General features: G+C 34.0%; 1 protein-coding gene across 1 annotated transcript in view; it reads left to right on the top strand.

The window, feature by feature from the left end:
• The window catches only part of ADGRL3 (adhesion G protein-coupled receptor L3), an 868,464-nt gene that overhangs the window by 300,185 nt on the left and 547,623 nt on the right, over window positions 1-20,656 (top strand). The window contains exon 4 of the mRNA XM_049709340.1: window positions 14,254-14,457. Coding sequence (XP_049565297.1) covers window positions 14,254-14,457 — 204 coding nt within the window. The remainder of the gene's footprint in view (window positions 1-14,253; window positions 14,458-20,656) is intronic.

Below are 20,656 nucleotides of genomic sequence, written 5' to 3'. Positions count from 1 at the left end.
TGTGTACTTTTTTCTGCAAGTCTATTTTTTTGTCATTAAAGTTGAATGAATATTTATATAGTAATGAACTTTACAGGCAAACCTGTTCTTTATTATGTCCAAGAAGTTAATTATTATAAATAGTTCTTAGCAGGGACAAAACAATGGTCAAAGGCATATATATTTCGTACTATATGTTTTTATGTAATTTGCATTTTATTATTAACTATTTTTACAATTATAATATTTAATGTGTCAATGGTTTAAAATAATAATTTAAAATATTTTTTAACCTCTAATAAAATGTAAAGCTTGAGAAAGTACAAAATTACATTTTATAACACAATGTATTACCTCATAATTTTTTATGAAGTCATGTTTTATTAATTGTGAAAAAGACAGGTTGACTTCTAAGCTCTGCTTAACTTTGTTATTTTTAGAAATTAATCATCCTTTAAATGTTTATAATGTTTGCCAACCTAGGCAATTTGTCATACTTGCAGTAATATCACTGTTTTTATGGTCAAATATGTTATACAGAAAAATCTTTGTCATTATCATGTTATATGAGGTTACTGTGAACACATCCAACACCATCTACATTAGCCACTCGGTACTGAAATTCAAAATATATATTTCAAAAGTTAACTATGCAGTCTCTAATATCACAATATTTACTATGCATGCCTGACAGCTTTCCTTTGTAAGAATGTGTTTAGGAGCCTTCCCTATGCATTCAGTATGCAGGTTGGCAATTGGAAAATAGTTTTATTTTGCCTTTGCCCTTGCAAAACATGTTATATGTGAATTTTATTGTAGTGATACTCTATGAGTAACACGGGTATACCTTGAGAATAAAATAACATTTTTTATTTTCAGATTTTATGTACTGTGACTATTTGGAGGGTTTAGGATCATATTTTTTTGTATTTCTTGACTTTGGGGTAGACTGTGACTGCACTAGGATGGTCATCATACACTTGATGTTGAATGAATTTCAAAGTATTTTGATATATAATATATAAATAACTAATTATCTGTTTTCCTCTTCTTTGCATTGCTATTTACTTTCATTCTCAACGTTAAGAATAGTTCTCTTATATTTATAATTTAATATAAATAGCCATAGTGCATTTTTCATACATTTATTTCCTCCATTCTGATTGGGAAATGATTACTTAATGACCAAATAAAAAATTGAAATGCAATAAGAAAGAGTCTCATTGATTTGTCATGCAAATAAGACAGTATATATTATATTGTGATCTGTTTTAGTTCGACAGTATAGAATAAGGCCCTATTGAAACATAGGATTAATTCATTCTCTATTTCATGTTTTTAATTGATAAATTGAAAATAAACTATTTACATTTTAATACTTATATTTTTGTTTTATTTGAATCTATATTTGCCCTATATTACCATCATGGCAGAATTAGTTTCTTTAAATAAAGAAAATTGTATTCCTATCAGAAAAAATATATATAAAGGATTTGATCAAATAAGCTAGGCTAGCTAAGGATTTGCAAGAGAAATATGCTAGTTGTACTTACAAAAGTAATAGATAGACATCTTTGTACAAAAATAGATTCTCACAGTGACATTTGATAAGCTTCCAGTGTTTATTTCATTTACACATATTATAGTTTGCGGTGATTTGACTGTCCAGAAGTCAAGGTTGTAGCTTACTGTTAGAGCACAAGAACATAGTCTCATGTATTTTTTTGTTTGTCATTACCAGTGTCTCCTACTTTATTGTCAAAGTAATTCTCCTCATACAAATTTAGATCAGAAAGAAAAAATCCAATAATCCCATGACTCAGTGGTATAATTAATATTAATGCTTGTTAGATTTTTTTTGCAGTTATGTGTATGCACATTTTTAAAAAAATTGGAATGCTAGAAATAAGAGTTATATTTAAAATTTTGACTTAACCTTAAAATTCAGACATTTCTAGCATCTTATTAAAGTTTCAAAAAATTATGATAACCTGTCATATGAATGAACCATTGTTTAACCATATGTTGAGGGCTCAGCATTGAAGGTCATTGATACATTGCCATTACAAATAGCAGTAAAATGGAACACAGTTGTATATAAAATTTGACTGCATCTTTGTACCCCTAGAAGAAAATCTCGAGATATGGAAAGTAAAAGAAAAGAATGATTCATTTTTAGGTTAATTAATAATTACTTAATAATTGATAATGAATAACTTAATACTATCTAAAATGAATGGTAGTAAATGATCAATACAGCCTTGCTTGTTATCATGACAGTTTGTTTAAAACAATTCCACAAATTTTGGCTACTATAATAATGAACAAAATATAAATAAGAAGAGTAAATATTCAAATATTAAGATATAATTACTATTTGTAGGAGTATAATGATGTACTCAGAAAATTCAAGAAATAATAACTTTCCCAGAATTAATGGGAGCACTGATTTCAGGTGTATGATTCAAACATACATATATGATTCCATCAAAACAGCAATGAAATGCCTGAGTTACTTAGGAAGTATCATAGCAGGAACTACATGGAACCTATGAAAAATGTGAAACTTACTGGGAGTTATAAAAGAAGACATGCAATATACCATGTTCTTAGATGAAAAGACTAGGAATAGCAAAATTGTAAGTTATTTTCAAGTTAATTCATATATATTTTCACACACTGCATTCAGAGTACTGATGTGAGCTTTTCTATGTAGAAATTCAACAAAATTATTCTAAAAATATATATATAGAATATTAAACAAAAGTTAATAAGAAATGAAAAGAGTAATAGGATGACATAAATTGAACATAAATATATGTATTATGAAAGTACAGTAATTAAGATAAAGTCTCAAAATTAGGCAAATTGATCAATTGTAAAAGAGATCCCTGAAACATTACTGCACTCTGTATGTTTGTGGTGTAATTTGATAGGAATGAGTCCTCAGAAAATATCTAAGACAAGAAGTAGTCAAATAGGGATCCAATCAAGTGTGTGTGTGTATGTGTATGTGTGTGTGTGTGTGTGTATGTGTGTGTTTCCAATTAGATATTATGAAATTTCTGGAGAAAGAAATTTGAGTTACCTACTTTAATTTCCATTCTTTTTTTTATTTTTATTTTTTTTTGCGGTACGCGGGCCTCTCACTGTTGTGGCCTCTCCCGTTGCAGAGCACAGGCTCTGGACGCACAGGCTCAGCGGCTATGGCTCAGGGGCCCAGCCGCTCCGCCGCATGTGGGATCTTCCCGGACCACCGGGGCACGAACCCGCGTCCCCTGGAGTCGCATCGGCAGGCGGACTCCCAACCACTGTGCCACCAGGGAAGCCCTAATTTGCATTCTTGAACAATGTATTAGATAGGGTAAACTTCGGCTGTAGTCACAGTAGATTCCAAAATGAATAATGGATTCTAGAGAATATTTTCTTGTTCACCAAGAATTCCAAGGCAGGTAAGTGTTTCTGGTTGGATATGTGTGTGTGTGTGTGTGTGTGTGTGTGTGTATGGTAGGGGCTGCGAGGATGCCCTTTTCTTGTTCTCACAGTTATTCAGCGACCCAGTCTGATTTTGGAACAAGGGTTCCAAAATCTTTCTGAGGCTCATTGCCATTCCTGTCTACAGGAAGGAAGAACAAGCATTGGGAAGATTCCAATGGAAGATTTTTATGGATATGCTTGGAAATAGTGCACTTTACTTTTGCTTCCATTTTCATTAATTAAAACTCTTCCTCATAGCCACATCTATAAATGAGTCAGAAAAGCATAGTCCTCTTGTGATAAAGGAAGAAGAAAATATTTATAAAAGATGCCATGTGGTTTTTAAAAAAAAACTAGATCTGATGCACCAATATCTTTTTTAATGTGTAAATGGGGATTTAAAAATATCTTTATTGATTTATATTTCACATACCATAAAATTTACCCACTTAAAGTGTTTACTTCAGTGAATTTTAGTGTATGCATAGTTGTGCACCCATCACTGAATCAATTTTAGAATGTTATCAGTCCTCCAAAAAGAAATTCTGTACCCATTAATAGTCATACCCAGTTTCCCCTTCTCCCCAGTCCCTGGCAACCACTAATCAGTGTCTCTATGGGTTTGCCTATTGTAGACATTTTGTATAAATGGAATCATACAATTTTTTATCTTTTGCAACTTGCTTCTTTCATTTAACATAATAATTTTAAAATTTATTTATATCATAGCATGTATCAGTAGTTAATTCTTTTTTTGTTTCCAAATAACAATCTATTGTATGAATATACCACATTATATTTGTTAGTTGATGGAAATTTAGATTATTCCTACTTTTTGGCTAATTTGTGTGTTGCTGTTATGAAAACTCATGTACAAGTTTTTGTGTGGACATGTTTTCACTTCTTGGGTATACACCTAGGAATTGGATTGCTGAGTCATGATAACTATATTTAGCATTTTGAGGAACTGCTAAACTATATTCCAGAGTAGTTGCACAGTTATACATTCCAAACGGCAGTATGAGGGTTCTCGCATTCTCACTCGCACTTGTTATTGTCTGTCCTTTTTCTTTTAGCCATTCTAGTAAAGATGAAGTAGTATCTCATTGTAGTTTTTTCTTTTTTTTGACAAACTGAATTAAATTTTTTTTTATTTTTGCTATATAGTAGGTCCTTTTTGTTTATCTGTTTTAAATATAGTAGTGTGTACACGTCAGTCCTAAACTCCCAGTCTTGATTTGTATGTCTTTAATGAATAATGTTGAGCTTCTTTTCATGTACTCATTGGCCATTTGTATTACTTACTTGAAGAAATATTATTTAATCATTTCTCAATTTTTATTGTTGATTTGTAAGCTTTCTTAAATATCGTTTTTAGAAAATACCACAGGATATCAAAGTTATAATACATTTAGATTTAAGAATGCTTTAGACTGCATTTTTTAAAAGAGGCTTTTTGCCTGGATTTAGCCACTTAAATCTCATCTATTTTAAATTCACTTTGAAATCATATATCGCTTGTCTAGCCCCACTCCATCTCCTCTTTTGCTTACATATTTGATTCCTAAAAATAGTTCATTAATCTGCTTTCTTTTTATGATGGCAAAAACTAGTAATTGACAATGATTGAAACTTTATTCTGAGATGTGAACTGTATAGTGGTGAATTATACACAAAACAGCAAGGTAATTCATTGGGTTCTTCTATTTAGTTTCCAATTACTCCTCCTTAAGAAAATAGTAAAGAACATTAAACTTTAATTGTAGTGGCCAGAAATGTTTCTGTTTTTGTTCTAGTCTGAATTCTTGTCCTTCCAGATTCTGGAAATCCCCCCTTTTTACATTTTTTTTGTATCATTGCTCAAGTTATATTATAAATATTGAGTATTTTATTTCCATAGACTCGTTTTCTCTGATATGTTCTACAAACAACTCAATACCTCTTTTAATTCATCTCAAGAAATTTAGGCAATTTGTTGTGTCTCTCTATCAAATCTACATATTTTAATTAGTGTCCTCTGGACTCACTCATATCACATCTTTAAACAAACAAACAGAAAAAGATGAGAAATGGAAAAGGACCTGAGGTTCTATATGGAAAGGATCCTAGTAAACTTGCACTATTTCAGCCCATTGGGCATATCTGAAATAGTACTATTTGGGGAGAAAAGATTAAGAGAAAACTAAATAAAGATAATGATTTATAAATGTTAATACTGTGAACAGCTCCTACAGTTTCAAGGAACCCTGAATAAAGGAAGATGTCAGTATTTAGAAAGTAATACTTAAACGAAGCCCAGAAACTGAAATTTAGAGTATTATTCAATCTAAACTGCTTTAGAATCCTAATTTGCATGGTTCTATTGAATGAAGTAGACGGATTTCAAGCCTTAGAGTCTAATTCCAATTCTATTACTTCCAAGAAACATGACCTTAACCAATTTGAATCACAGTTTCTTTATTTATTAAAGGGGTAATTAGGCCTACTTGTTATAGTATGAGGATTAAGTAAAATAATGTATAGAAAGGCCCAAAGCCTCACACATTTAATCCTGTGAAAATGTGGTCATTAAAACATACCTTTAGGAATTAGAACTAAAAACCAAATGACCTGGATAGTAAGCAAAATTTAAAATACAACACCATCTTGGGTCACTTACTTTCCATAGTGGTTTTCAAAGACTGCATTGTATATTCTTAATCCCCAAATGTGACAGTTTCTCTAATTATGAGCCTACACATTTGTACACACATTCCATCATTATATTCAGGACTTACCCACTGGACTGTAACTAAGTCTTTAATGAGTTACTAATGAACATCTTAAGCTTAGATCAGCAAAAAATAAAAAAGTTAGAGTGTTGAAAAGCTATTCATAGTTAAGCCTGTTGCTTTTAATTAGACTATAAGCCCAATCAAATTTCCTGTCTTCACTATTCTTCCCAGGTTTGAAGGAATTGAATAACGAGTGACAGATGTACCCTTACTTTGATATTATTAGTTTAATGTGAAGTTAAAGGGGATAAATACATTGAGCTAAATTAGAGAAATCATTGCTTATTAAATACAAAGATAAAATAATATGCAAAATTAAAATAGCATTTTACGATTCATTTTTTTCTTGGACCCAGATGACTTCAAAACCGATTAATTTTGTTGTTGCATTAAGAAATAACAGATGACATGAGGAAAAAATATCCAGATATGATTAGACCATGTAGAGGAAAAAAAACCCCTCTATATTTATAAAAGAAAAAACAGCTTTCACACCTTACTTCTCTCCAGGCTGTTAGAGATACTAGGAGAGTAGTGATCATAGACACTACCTGAATTAGATTACGACTATTCTTTTCTGTAGCACTTGTTACAAATCAACATCGTGGTGACTATTTAGCAATGATCCTTTTCAAAAAAATTCCTTTTGATAGTGAAGTTGGTGAAACCATGCAAACTTTAAGGGCACATGATTTAATAATGCAGACAGATAATACATAAAATTCAAAGCAACAGGCTGGTATGATGCTCCCTCCAAGGAACACTACATATTTGCTTAAAAGGATGCCTTTTATATTAGTCACAATGGCTCAGGCCAGTGGGAAGAGCTGTGATAGCCCAGATGTTTTATGGGTTACAGGCTGTTGTTAGAGGCAGGCTTGTTGTCGTGGCTCTGCACAAAGATTAAAAACCACTATGCCGATTTTTAAAAGTAGGTGTCCAATAATAATTACACTCTGTGTATATATCACCAACATAATATAATCGATCGTTTTGACCTGTGAGCCTGTTAACATATCAGCTTTCTTGGGAACCAGCATTTAGGCCTTCATTTGTATGTGTATTGAAGAGGGGGTGGAGGGGTAAAAGTCTCTTATTACCAAAAAAAAAGTAGATAAAAAGTTTTCATTTTCTCAACTACTTTCAGAGATGCCAGTTATGGTTAACTTAGGATGGGGGGAAAGAACTCGCTAATGAGACAGATCTCTGTCAAAATATGTATGGTTTTGCTGTTCTTTTCCCACATGTCGAGTACAATTGGCAACGTGATTAAGAAAAGTGCCCCATTACTACAGTTATAAAGATTTTTAAAGAAATTATTTACAACATTCTGAAAGCACATTTTCTATACCATTAAAATTTTAATATCCTTTAAGAGGGGAGTAGAGGGAGGGAAGTTAAAATAAAATCCGTATTTTCCAAAGAATAAATTCCAGAATTTTTCTTTTGTTATTATGAATTGAAATCTGTTTGCATTATGTTTACAAAGAGGCAGGTGTTTTTAGTTTGAAAAAAAAAGCTATTAGTTATCACTCTTCTGAGGAACAAGATATGTAATAGGCATTTTATTTAATTCGAACGAAAATAATGTCTTTTTGTCAGAAACTGATTTTTTTTTTTACAAATTTACATCAATAGCAAAAATCTTACTCTGCTTACTCATTTTAAGAAATGTTTGAGATATTTACATTACAATATTGCAATCTAGGCAACCATTACAATGAATAAGCCACAATTTTTCTTCTATGTTTAAAACATGGAAGATGCCATACATGAAAGACAATTTAAAAAAATCTTTTAGGGCTTCCCTGGTGGCACAGTGGTTGAGAGTCGGCCTGCCGATGCAGGGGACACGGGTTCGTGCCCCGGTCCGGGAAGATCCCACATGCCGCGGAGCGGCTGGGCCCGTGAGCCATGGCTGCTGAGCCTGTGCGTCCGGAGCCTGTGCTCCGCAATGGGAGAGGCCACAACAGTGAAAGGCCCGCGTACCGCAAAATAAAAAAATAAAAATAAAAATAATCTTTTAATGTTGTTTCTTTTGCTTTTTAACACTAGGAATTAAGTTTCCCTTTAGCTTTATTCATAACAAGTGTTTGCTTCTTCCACTAGTCTCAGGATGTCTTATATAGCTTTCATAACTTGACTGTTCAGTCTTCTGGTGAAAGTTTAGCCATATTATATTTTCTTTTACTGAAACAGCTATGTTGTAGAAAAGGAGAGCGAGGAACCCAGTCTGAAGGGAAAATTGCTTGCCCGCACGGGACATACCAATGCTTCATAAAACAGTTCAGCCCAGAGAAGGAGTCTGTTGAGTTAAATTGAATAATATTCGCGTATACTATGAAGGTTGCTTCATCATACATAGGTAGACAATTCATCACTTCGGAGCCATTTTCTTGTAAGACCCAGAATTAAGTCAGATTTTTCTCTGTGTTAGAACTTCCATGATGTAATTTCTACTTGGTGGCATCCTTAGTCAGGTGCTTGAATTGGAACTTTTATGACAGTTGTTAGAGATTACTACCCAGCCTAGAAAAGAATTTTGCAGCTGTTCACATGCACTTCTAGGGAGAAATCAGGAGAGTAGTAATTTATTTATATGGCCAAAATGAAGGTGCTGGGAGAAAGGTAGAGCCTTTCAGGTATGCAAAAGGAAGCAGAATTGGAAAATGACCTTTACTTATAAGAAAAGAAATGAAAGCAGTAGTCTGTCTCCCTTTCTCTCTCTTTTCCCTCCTGCTTCCTCCCACCCCTTCCTCCCTCTCTCTATACATAAATAGATATAGTTATAGATATGGGACTGAATTGGATTAGATATTCTGTATCAATCATTTGTTGTTATAAGTATTTCAATATGATTTCTAGCATTTATGTAGCACTTTGCGGTTAGCTGAACACTTTTGCACACAATAGCTCAGCGAATACTCACAACAATCCCTTGAATCATGGGTAGTAGGCTCAGTAATTTTAAGATGAACAAATATACTTGGAACCGTCAATCTAATGATGCAGTGACATTTCAAATAGTTGTTAGAAGAGAAACTCAAATCAAAATTCCTTAACCAGCTCATGGAGACTTCTTCCAAAGGCATTTTAATAACCTACTGAGAATTGCCTTATTTTGTAGACCTGTGATTTAAATTAGAAATAAACCAACCAAATCAGCATATAGGAGAATGAGCTAGAAACAAAAGAAGAAAACAAAAGAAGTAAAGTTTGTAAAGTTTGATTTAAGGAAAGCAGTATTGTATTTGCTTAAACCTTGGAAATAAAAAAGAAATCAAGATTTTAAATGTTTAGAAGATTTAAATTTTAATTTAAAAGTAGATATAAAATTTTAGATTTTAGTAGAGAACAGAAGGGAAATAGTGTGAAATTTGGTGCTGATTATATACATAGTGAATAGTTTAGAATAATCATGGGAAGCATGATACCGGGAATGTCATTTGGAAAGCCTGAGCAGTAGGGGAAAGAATTTCCTGTTAAGAAGGATAATTTGAACAAAGGATTTGGCAGGTACATATAGAGAATAAGTTTTGTATTCAAGAGATAATAGTGAAAGGCAGAATTGAATATGTAGGTTAGGATCATAGCTATAATTACAGTACATACATTACAGTACAGTTAAACCCTGTAAGGCTCATAATTAGCTAATTATTAAAAAGATATGGTAAACTATTACCCCAAAACACAAAGACGAATGACTCGTGAATATGAATGTTAAATCACATGTAACTCTGATAAATAACACTCTGATGAGGTCTTGTTGTAAGCATTTCTCTCTCCTTAGAAATATCTTAGTACTGCAGCCCATTGCTATGTCTAGATTCCAGGCTCCTATTATGATCAATAGATGTTTGGAGGAAGAAGCTGAATAATTGAATTACATCGCTACTCACCTAAGGTGAACAAGAAAATAGAAGCAGTTGAAATTGGTTAGAAACTATGCTTATTTAGTATTTTTATTAATTATAAATCAGTTTTGATCTCTGAAGGCATATATTATTGAAATCTGATATTTTAATATTTATTTCAATTATAAACTCCACAGATAATATGAAAACTCTGGTACCACCATCATGAATACTTTACCTCTTACATGCTCATTATTTTTCCTTTTCTTCTTGCCTCATATTTACCCACAGCCAATATTCAGGAACTTTGATACTCTGATGGCCTTTGATGTTTGGAGACTACACTTAAACATAGTGGAAATATTTTGATCATTTCAGTAGGTTGTGAAATATTAATGTTTATATTTCATTCTTGCCCACTAGGAAAGCAGAATCAAAGTGTTTAAATAGTAAAAATATCTGAATATGAATTAATTATGTGGACAATTTAAGTATGGCAATAATTTACATTACTTATGATGAACTTTTAATATTATTAATGATAAAAGCAACTCACATTTTAAAAAAATTAGTGTGTCCCTCTTTTAAAAAAATGAAATCTGAATCAGATATGTAATTTTTAAAGAAGTTAAGAATGAAGTTTTTCTCTCTTTGAAGAAGGATAGAAAGAAAGAAGAACAAGATGTATTGGCCTCATCGTTACTTCCTGCCCTGGAACCAAAATTACCTTTGAGACATCCTAAAATTACATACAACAAAGTTTGAAAATATGGTCTCAAGTAGAGATGGGTGTGGAGCATAAGAGGTATACCTTCCAAGTACAGATAATGTTACAACATTGTGGGGTATTTTTTCATAGTTAATTTGAAAAAAACCTTTCCCTTATGAATCTGGAGAAGAAAAGAGACATTCAGGATGTGAAGGCTATCTTCAGATATCTGAAGACAAATGCCTTCTAGGAGTAGCTTGATATGTTTTGCACATAGCCCATTTGTATCAAATTTAGACAAGTGGATGGAGAAGCCAGAGTATAGATATCACACCTTTTTCAACATGAGGAAGAACCTGCTGCTTCAAATGGGATTGGGTGGCCCAAGAACAGAGTGAGTTTGTGATCACTGTCTCCTTGTGTGAAACTTGGAGATTTTTAGCAGGGATTCTCTAAGGGTTATCTATTGTGTGAGTTGAATAATTCTTTCCAGACTTGAGATTCAGTGCTTTTAATGGAATACCAGACTTACAACAGTGATGTTTATCTTGAAGATTTATTTTTATAATAGCTTCAGGAAGAAAAATTAGATTTATATTTATACTTGAGTAAGTATTTCCCCAGAATTTATATAATACCTTAAGTATAACATATACAATACTTTTTAAAACAAAAATTAAGATTTTGGCTCTGTTCTAACAACCCTTCTCCATGTGGGCAGTGTAACGTCCCCTCCACTTTTGCTTCCAGTGGTCTGGGACTCTGGTTTCCTTTAATAGAGATGGTCAGTTTAAAGGAGAGGCTGATCTATAGACATATAAGATAATCCAGCTTCATGGAACACCTTGGAGTCTCATCTCCTTTAACTCATGAGTAAAAGTCTACTTAACTTCCTGGTATTTTTATTTTCCTCAGTCTTACCACATGGAATTATTTTGTTCTTTGATCCAGATTTATTCTTTCTAGGTCCCTAGACTTTGCTTTCTGGTTATAGTTCAAACATTTTTGTCTATTTCTTGTTTAAGCTGAGATTCTTTCATTTAATGCAGGCACTATTATATTTTTCAACTGATGGTGATTCCACTCTATACATTTTAAATCAATTATAATTCTCTGCCTACCCTAGCAATTGACCTTTCCTGAAATAATCTCTAATTCAGTAGAGGTCATTATTCCTATGTCTTTTTCCCTATCCTGCCCTAGTCTTTTTTTCCCAGGAGCTTTATTCAGTATCCTAAACAGATGGTTGATTGTCCCCAAACTAAAAGCCTTACCCAGGTTTACAAAGCCCATGATCTGGCTGTTGCTTACCTTTCTGATCTCATTCCAGATTACTCTTCTCCCAGTCCACTATATACAGCTTCATTGGCCATTGTGCAATTTCTTGATCAGACCAAGGTGGTTCCAGCCTGAGGCCTTTGCAGCAGGCTGCAATGCTCTTTACTCCTGAGTTTTGTATGACTAGCAACTACCAATATTTTGATATCTCAGTTTAAATTTTACTCCCATAGATATGTCTTCCATAAAAACCTAAACAGAGTAGCCTTTACATATTACCCTACTTAAACTTTCTATGGTTTACTCATATCTATATTGTATTAAAATTATTTATGTATTTGCATTATTCTCCATCTCCCACACAAGAATGGGTGATTCATTAAAGTAGGTATGTTATCTGTTTTGTTCACCAAAATCTCGAGCACCTAGAAAAGGACCTGGCATATAATGGGAAATCAAAGCATATTTGTTGAATGAATGAACAAGTAAATGCATGTTCCATCACTCCGAATGTCCTTATATGTTAATTTGGCTGAGGGTGAAATCTTTCAACTTTATTATAACTGAAGCTTGCAAGATAAATAATAGCTTTATAATCTTTTCCTAATTTCCTTCCATAGAGCAGTAAAAAAGGTGTTAGCAAAAACATACCTGCATATATTCATGTAAAAATAATAAAAAATTAGTCACATTGTCATTTTGGATAACAAAGAGAATGATATTTTGGAAGTTAAAAGATCAGAAAAGATGCCACGGGAGGTAATTATTTAGAGATTTTAATTTTCACAGTTTTTTTGGTCTTAAAACTTGTTTCCTTCTTTGACACCTTTTCATTCACATGAACTATCAAAATAGCACTCAGATTACCTCTTGCCTAGATATTTTAGTACACTTTATAATGAGTTTAAATAAAAATGTTGTTTAAGGGTGATGCCTTAAAGTTATATTCTAAACTTTTTCATTGTAGATGGATTGTTTGACAGATTTCTTAATATAATTTTTATTTTCTATAAGAGCTGTATCATTTGTTGTGATTTGGAGGAGAACATGTTTTTCACTCTTAATTTGCAAATATTTTATATATCAAGAAATTGTAGCGGTACTTTATAAACTTCCCGTGTTAGAAAGATGATCTAAAGTTCTCTTGCTTTATCGAATTTCTTAGTTTCTCTCCTGACTATTGAATGGTAGCCCTATAGCATTATTATCATGTTTTTAATATGCATGTTATAATGTTAAAAATAATTATGTAAAGCAAAATCTTCTTCCTTGTAAAGTCTTTTTCTTTCTGCTAATAGAAACATTTTCATTATCACTCCTATTTATTACACTAGTTGCAATTAGTGTAGAGGAATATGTATCTGTACCAATTCACCAAAAAAACAAAATCCTGTACTTATATTGTTCTGTTTTTCATATCGTATAATGTATGACTGTTTTGTGAATATTAAAAAATAGTCATGTTTGTGCAATTTTATTTTTTCATTATTGTCTTGGTCTTCCATATTTATTCATTTATGTAATATGTACCATTTGTCAGTAAAATCACTGTGTATGTAAATGGCAAAAATGTATGTATATCCTTTTCACCCTAATGTCCATCACAGACCTTAATATAGCATCTTTCCAAAAAGGTTAAGTGACCCGAAACATATAAATAAATATAAAACAATCCATGTAAGTGTACCAGTACAGCAAACGAAACTAATAAAAAGAAAACCTCTCTGAAACTTTCTTCACCCATTACTTTATCAAGCTTTTCATGTGTAAATATTTAGTTCAATAACCAGTATTTTTATTGACACAGATATTAGTGCCCATAAATTATAACAGAATGCTGTGAATCTTTAACAAATATAAATAATCTTTATAGTTTTTCAGGTAGCTCTCTCTGCTTTCAATAATTATATTTAATTTTTAAATTATTGTTAGGAATTAGGATGAGGTTTTTTGCTTACTTAAGATTGTGATTAACTAGGACAGAGTTATACAGTAAGTATCACACTAGCGACTAGGAGATACGATGTCCTCAGCTCCAGGGTTGTCTGTGGGGCCTGGGGTGGTGGAGTCCTGGGCCTATGGCCTGCAGCAGAGAGCAGCCTGGGAATAGCCCCTAGCAGGGCTCCTCTGAGGCCGGCCTGAGCTGAGCGGAGTCTGATGGTGCGCCCTGCGGTCCCCGCAGGTGGCAAGCACAGTGAGCGACATCCAGCCCTTGCTGCTCCACTGCGACATGCTGAGCGCAGCCCAGGAGGCGCTCTACCTCCCAGACATCTCCTTCAGCAGCCAGCTGCGGAGCGCGCCACTGCTCATCGTGGACAAGGGCCCCGTGGAGCTGCCAGAGGAGTTCGTGGTCCAGGTGCCCAAGGAGCTCAGATCTCAGCCCAAGGTGCGGCCAGCGGTGGGAAAAGAGGGCTGCGGGTGGCTGGGCAGGGGCTCCTGGGAGGCGCAGCCTCAGGCAGTGGCCCAAGTGTGTCTTCTCATATACTTAGTCTCTGCATCCACTCATAGTGGCTGATGTTTGCACCCACTGATATCCTGATCTGTTGTTGAACAATGCATGCCTGTTCTACATTAGAGCCTCATCACTATCTCAGAACGTTTGACTTTAAATTTCTGATTGGATTTGAAATATTTTTGCATTATCACAGGAAGTTTACAATTACTCTTAGTGACAATGTCAATGGTTGTAAAATTTGAATGGTTGTAAAAGACATGTTTTAACATTTCTGATCATCTGCTTGTTTGAAATAAAATTCACATCAGTGGAAACTACCAAGATTTTTGAGGAGATTATGGTGAAAACATCTTGGTCAGGAATTGTGTATAGTCATCTAAAGCATAAAACCTGATAGAAAAGTGATTTTTACACAAGCAACCTAATTTTCTTATGAAAATATTGGAAAGTGCTTTATTTATAATATTATCTCTGCAGCTGGCAAGTACAGTGAGTGACATCCAGCCCTTGAAGTTCCAGTGAGGAATATTATACAATATTTGTACAAAATTCAATACTGTTCTTTTCCTCAATACTTTGTGTATATACTTTTTACCTTTATGTAATATTTAGGCAATATAATTTTTCTTTTTACTCACCAAACTCAATACAGGCACTCTTATCCCTCTAATTTCCCTCAGGGAATATAATATGTATAATGTAATATAATATAACATCATAATATACAAGCATTATATAATATTTATATGTTTATTAAGTATATAATTATATAAATATTATATTTGTAATTTTCTTTGTGTCTGCAGCATGAAAAAGGCTGAGAAGCATTTGGCAGGTGGAACCATGAGTATCAAGCCTTGTTCCAAAACACACTCACCTCTCCTATAGCATAATTTAATAATTATACAGGAAATACTGGCAAAGGAACATGAAATGCCACTATATTAGCTGAGCTTATCTTCTAAGCCCCATTACAGAAATCCCTGGTAAAATAAGTTGGAATACTGTGTTTTAGTTCAGGGACTAAGGTTAATGCATCACCCTTTGATCAATTTGAGATTTAAGAGACCTGTGAAATTGAAACCTAACTCTTCAATTACTGCAGCCACATAAAAAGAGTAAGTGTGTGGTGACTTTCACACTCACAGTGGCTCTGTCCACTCAGTCACATTGTTCAATCAGTGGCCTAGAATCTTTCAGTTCAGATTAGCATTTCTTCCCTAGTGGTGATGATTGGGGGGCAGTGGTGGTGGGTAAGTGCATATGTTTCTACAGAAGCATGCAGAATTGACTCCAGTGTGTTTGGAAAAATCAGGTAAAATGTATGGTAAACATTCCTTAAGAACTACATTTTTTTCTTTTCTGTTTTGCTTTGCATTACCATTTCAAACCTGAAATTCTCTAAATTGGGTGCAGTTACATTTTTCACAAAATGTGCTTCAGCAATCACAAAGTTTTCATAATATTGGCTTTTAATTTATATTGTAAAATAGTAATATGAAATTAATATTATTTATTTGCCCAATGCATATATGTTCATCAGTTTCTAGTACTATTGAAGAAGAAATCTAGAAATGAATTTTAATTTTTGAGTAGATGTTATAAATGTTTAAATCAGCAACTATAACATAAACACACACACACACACACACACACAAACACCTGCTGGCAATTCTGTCTTGTGACAAAAATTTAGAATAGCAGTCAATTAGAATAGTTTTTCCTATAGTACTTTTACTAAGATGTTGGCTGAATTTTTACATTCCCCCACTTTTATAGCTTAATAAGATTTTTCTATATTACGGGCTTTTACTTTTTGCCACATATGTGGCAGATTACAGTGTAGTAATGGGATTAAGTCAGGTTTTCTATCAACTTATAAATAGGAAAATTGTATTCTATTCTGTTTTGGACAAAGACAAAAATGAGGGTACAAGGTAACCTTTACGTGATCTTGTAAATGAAGACTGATGTAAATGTCATGTGATTTAAAAGGAGCCTACAGAATCATGTTAATCTGTTATGATGAGGCCATACTTTTTGAAAGTTGCTTTTGTGCAAAAGTAATTTTATCAGTGAGATAGAGAACAACTGAAGGTCATCTTAAATGTTCCCTACAGAAAGAATAAAGAAAGTGAAGTAAATATTACAGGGGCATACTCTTTTTTGATATAGACGATAGTACATACAGCTAGAACACTTGGACCGTTATTAAAAATGAAATTAAAATGGGAGATACCACATTACCTTGAGTTCTTCAAATTGAAAAGACATGAAGAATTCAAACTAGAAAATGTCAATGAACTCCAGCTTCCTTCCTTCCTCCCTCTGTCTTTCTAAAACAAAAGCAACAGTATGTTATAGAAACAAGATAATTTAAGATTTAGAAAAAAATGGAAATAATGAAGACGGATACTAATGCAGTCTTTGATTGGAAAATAAAATTGTGATTACTTTGAAAAAGTTAATCGGGCTTCCCTGGTGGCGCAGTGGTTGAGAGTCCGCCTGCTGATTCAGGGAACACGGGTTCGTGTCCCGGTCCGGGAAGATCCCACATGCCGCGGAGCGGCTGGGCCCGTGAGCCATGGCCGCTGAGCCTGCGCGTCCGGAGCCTGTGCTCCGCAAAGGGAGAGGCCACAACAGTGAGAGGCCCGCGTACCGCAAAAAAAAAAAAAAAAAACAGTTAACCTCTATTTGTTCTATCGATAGCCAAACAAGCAAATAGAAACCCAATACACACAGCCTTAACAATATAACAAAAACCCTTTTATTTGTTTGAAATTAAACTTTGCCCCTTTTTTCCCCTTTACATTCATTTGACTTCAGATAGCTAATAGCAGTTCTTGAGAGTTAATGAGTGTTTGGATTCACAGGAATTAGGACTTCACAGTAGAGCAGCAAAGCATGAAGAATTAAAAAACATTGTTCTCAGAAGACCTTTTTCTGTTTAGCGTACTAAGGCAGAAGAAAGTCTGAGGGCAGATTGCACAGTTAATGACTAGATATCACGACATTTCCTTGAAGCTAAAGGAATGTTGATGTGTTTTTTATCAGCATTTTCCTTGCTTTAATTGTGATTTTCATGCAGATGCTTAAAAAGTTCATTGAGATGATCTACAAATAACCCTCCTGAAAGCCATACGTACAGTATGCAGGGCTCATACAAGTGTTCTCTCAGAGTACAGCTAAAGCATTTCAATCCTGACAAGTCATAAAAACTCTATCTACCCTGTGCTCATTTTTTTTTTAACATCTTTATTGGAGTATAATTGTTTACAATGATGTGTTAGTTTCTGCTTTATAACAAAGTGAATCAGCTATACATATACATATATCCCCATATCTCCTCCCTCTTGCGTCTCCCTCCCACCCTCCCTATCCCACCCCTGTAGGTGGTCACAAAGCACTGAGCTGATCTACCTTTGAGATGTGGCTGCTTCCCACTAGCTATCTGTTTTACATTTGATATTACATATAAGTCCATGCCACTCTTTCACTTCGGCCCAGCTTACCCTTCCCCCTCCCCATGTCCTCAAGTCCGTGCTCTACGTCTGCATCTTTATTCCTGTCCTGACCTAGGTTCTTCAGAACGATTTATTTTTTAGATTCCATATATATGTGTTAGCATACCATATTTGTTTTTCTCTTTCTGACTTACTTCACTCTGTAGGAGAGACTCTAGGTCCATCCACCTCACTACAAATAACTCAATTTCGTTTCTTTTTATGGCTGAGTAATATTCTATTGTATATATATGCCACATCTTCTTTATCCATTCGTCTGTTTATGGACACTTAGGTTGCTTCCGTGTCCTGGCTACTGTAAATAGAGCTGCAATGAACATTGTGGTACGTGACTCTTTTTGAATGATGGTTTTCTCAGGGTATATGCCCAGTAGTGTGATCGCTGGGTCGTATGGTAGCTCTATTTTTAGTTTTTTAAGGAACCTGCATACTGTTCTCTATAGTGGCTGTATCAATTTACATTCCCACCAACAGTGCATGAGGGTTCCCTTTTCTCCACACCCTCTCCAGCATTTATTGTTTGTAGATATTTTGATGATGGCCATTTTGACAGGTGTGAGGTGATACCTAATTCTGGTTTTGATTTGCATTTCTCTAATGGTTAGTGATATTGAGAATCCTTTCGTGTGTTTGTTGGCAGTCTGTATATCTTCTTTGGAGAAATGTCAATTTAGGTCTTCTGCCCATTTTTGGATACGGTCGTTTGTTTTTTTGATATTGAGCTGCATGAGCTGCTTGTAAATTTTGGAGATTAATCCTTTGTCAGTTGCTTCATTTGTAAATATTTTCTCCGATTCTGAGGGTGGTCTTTTCGTCTGGTTTATGGTTTCCTTTGCTGTGCAAAAGCTTTTAAGTTTCATTAGGTCCCAATTATTTATTTTATTTTTTTTAATTTCCATTTCTCTAGGAGGTGGGTCAAAACGGATCTTGCTGTAATTTATGTCGTAGAGTGTTCTACCTATGTTTTCCTCTAAGAGGTTTACAGTGTCTGGCCTTATATTCACGTCTTTAATCCATTTTGAGTTTATTTTTGTTCCTGGTGTTAGGGAGTTTTCTAATTTCATTCTTTTACATGTAGCTGTCCAGTTTTCCCATCACCACTTATTGAACAGGCTGTCTTTTCTCCATTGTATATTCTTGCCTCCTTTATCAAAAATAAGGTGACAATATGTGCATGGGTTTATCTCTGGGCTTTCTATCCTGTTCCATTGATCTATATTTCTGTTTTTGTGCCAGTACCATACTGTCTTGATTACTGTAGCTTTGTAGTATAGTCTGAAGTCTGGGAGGCAGATTCCTCCAGCTCCATTTTTCTTTCTCAAGATTGCTTTGTCTACTTGGGGTGTTTTGTGTTTCCATACAAATGGTGCAATTTTTTTGTTCTATTTCTGTGAAAAATGCCATTGGTAGTTTGATAGGGATTGCATTGAATCTGTAGATCACTTTGGGAAGTATAGTCATTTTCACAATGTTGGTTCTTCCAATCCAAGAACATGGTATATCTCTCCATCTCTTTGTATCATCTTTAATTTCTTTCATCAGTGCCTTATTGTTTTTTGCATACAGGTCTTTTGTCTCCTTAGGTAAGTTTATTCCTAGGTATGTTATTCTGTTTGTTGCAATGGTAAATGGAAGTGTTTCCTTAATTTCTCTCAGATTTTTCATCATTAGTGTATAGGAACAAGAGATTTCTATGCATTAATTTTGTGTCCTGCTACTTTACAAAATTCATTGATTAGCTCTAGTAGTTTTCTAGTAGCCTCTTTAGGATTCTCTATGTATAGAATCATGTCGTCTGCAGACAGTGACAGCTTTAGTTTTTCTTTTCCAATTTAGATTTCTTTTATTTCTTTTTCTTCTCTGATGGCTGTGGCTAAAACTTCCAAAACTATGTTGAATAATAGTAGTGAGAGTGGACAACCCTGTCTTGTTCCTGATCTTAGAGGAAATGGCTTCAGTTTTTTACCATTGAGAACGATGTTGGCTGTGGGTTTATCATATATGGCCTTTATTATGTTAAGGTAAGTTCCCTCTATGCCTACTTTCTGGAGGGTTTTTATCATTAATTGGTGTTGAATTTTGTCAAAAGCTTTTTCTGCATTTATTGAGATGAACATATGGTTTTTCTCCTTCAATTTGTTAATATGGGGTATCACTTTATTTGTGTATATTGAAGAATCCTTGCATTCTGGGGTTAAACCCCACTTGATCATGGTGTATGATCCTTTCAATGTGTTGTTGGATTCTGTTTGCTAGTATTTTGTTGAGGATTTTTGCATCTATCTTCATCATTGATATTGGCCTGTAGTTTTCTTTCTTTGTGACATCTTTGGTTTTGATATCAGGGTGATGGTGGCCTCGTAGAATGAGTTTGGAAGTGTTTCTCCCTCTGCTATATTTTGGAAGAGTTTGAGAAGGATAGGTGTTACCCCTTCTTTAAATGTTTGATAGTATTCGCCTGTGAATCCGTCTGTTCCTTGGCTTTTGTTTGTTGGAAGATTTTTAATCACAGTTTCAATTTCAGTGCTTGTTATTGGTCTGTTTATATTTTCTGTGTCTTCCTGGTTCAGTATTGGAAGGTTGTGCTTTTCTAAGAATGAGTCCAT

This window comes from Orcinus orca, chromosome 4 (genome assembly GCF_937001465.1).
Source record: "Orcinus orca chromosome 4, mOrcOrc1.1, whole genome shotgun sequence".
NCBI lineage: Eukaryota > Metazoa > Chordata > Mammalia > Artiodactyla > Delphinidae > Orcinus > Orcinus orca.
Note: the sequence above shows the minus strand (reverse complement) of the source record. Positions and strands in the feature narration are given on the sequence as shown.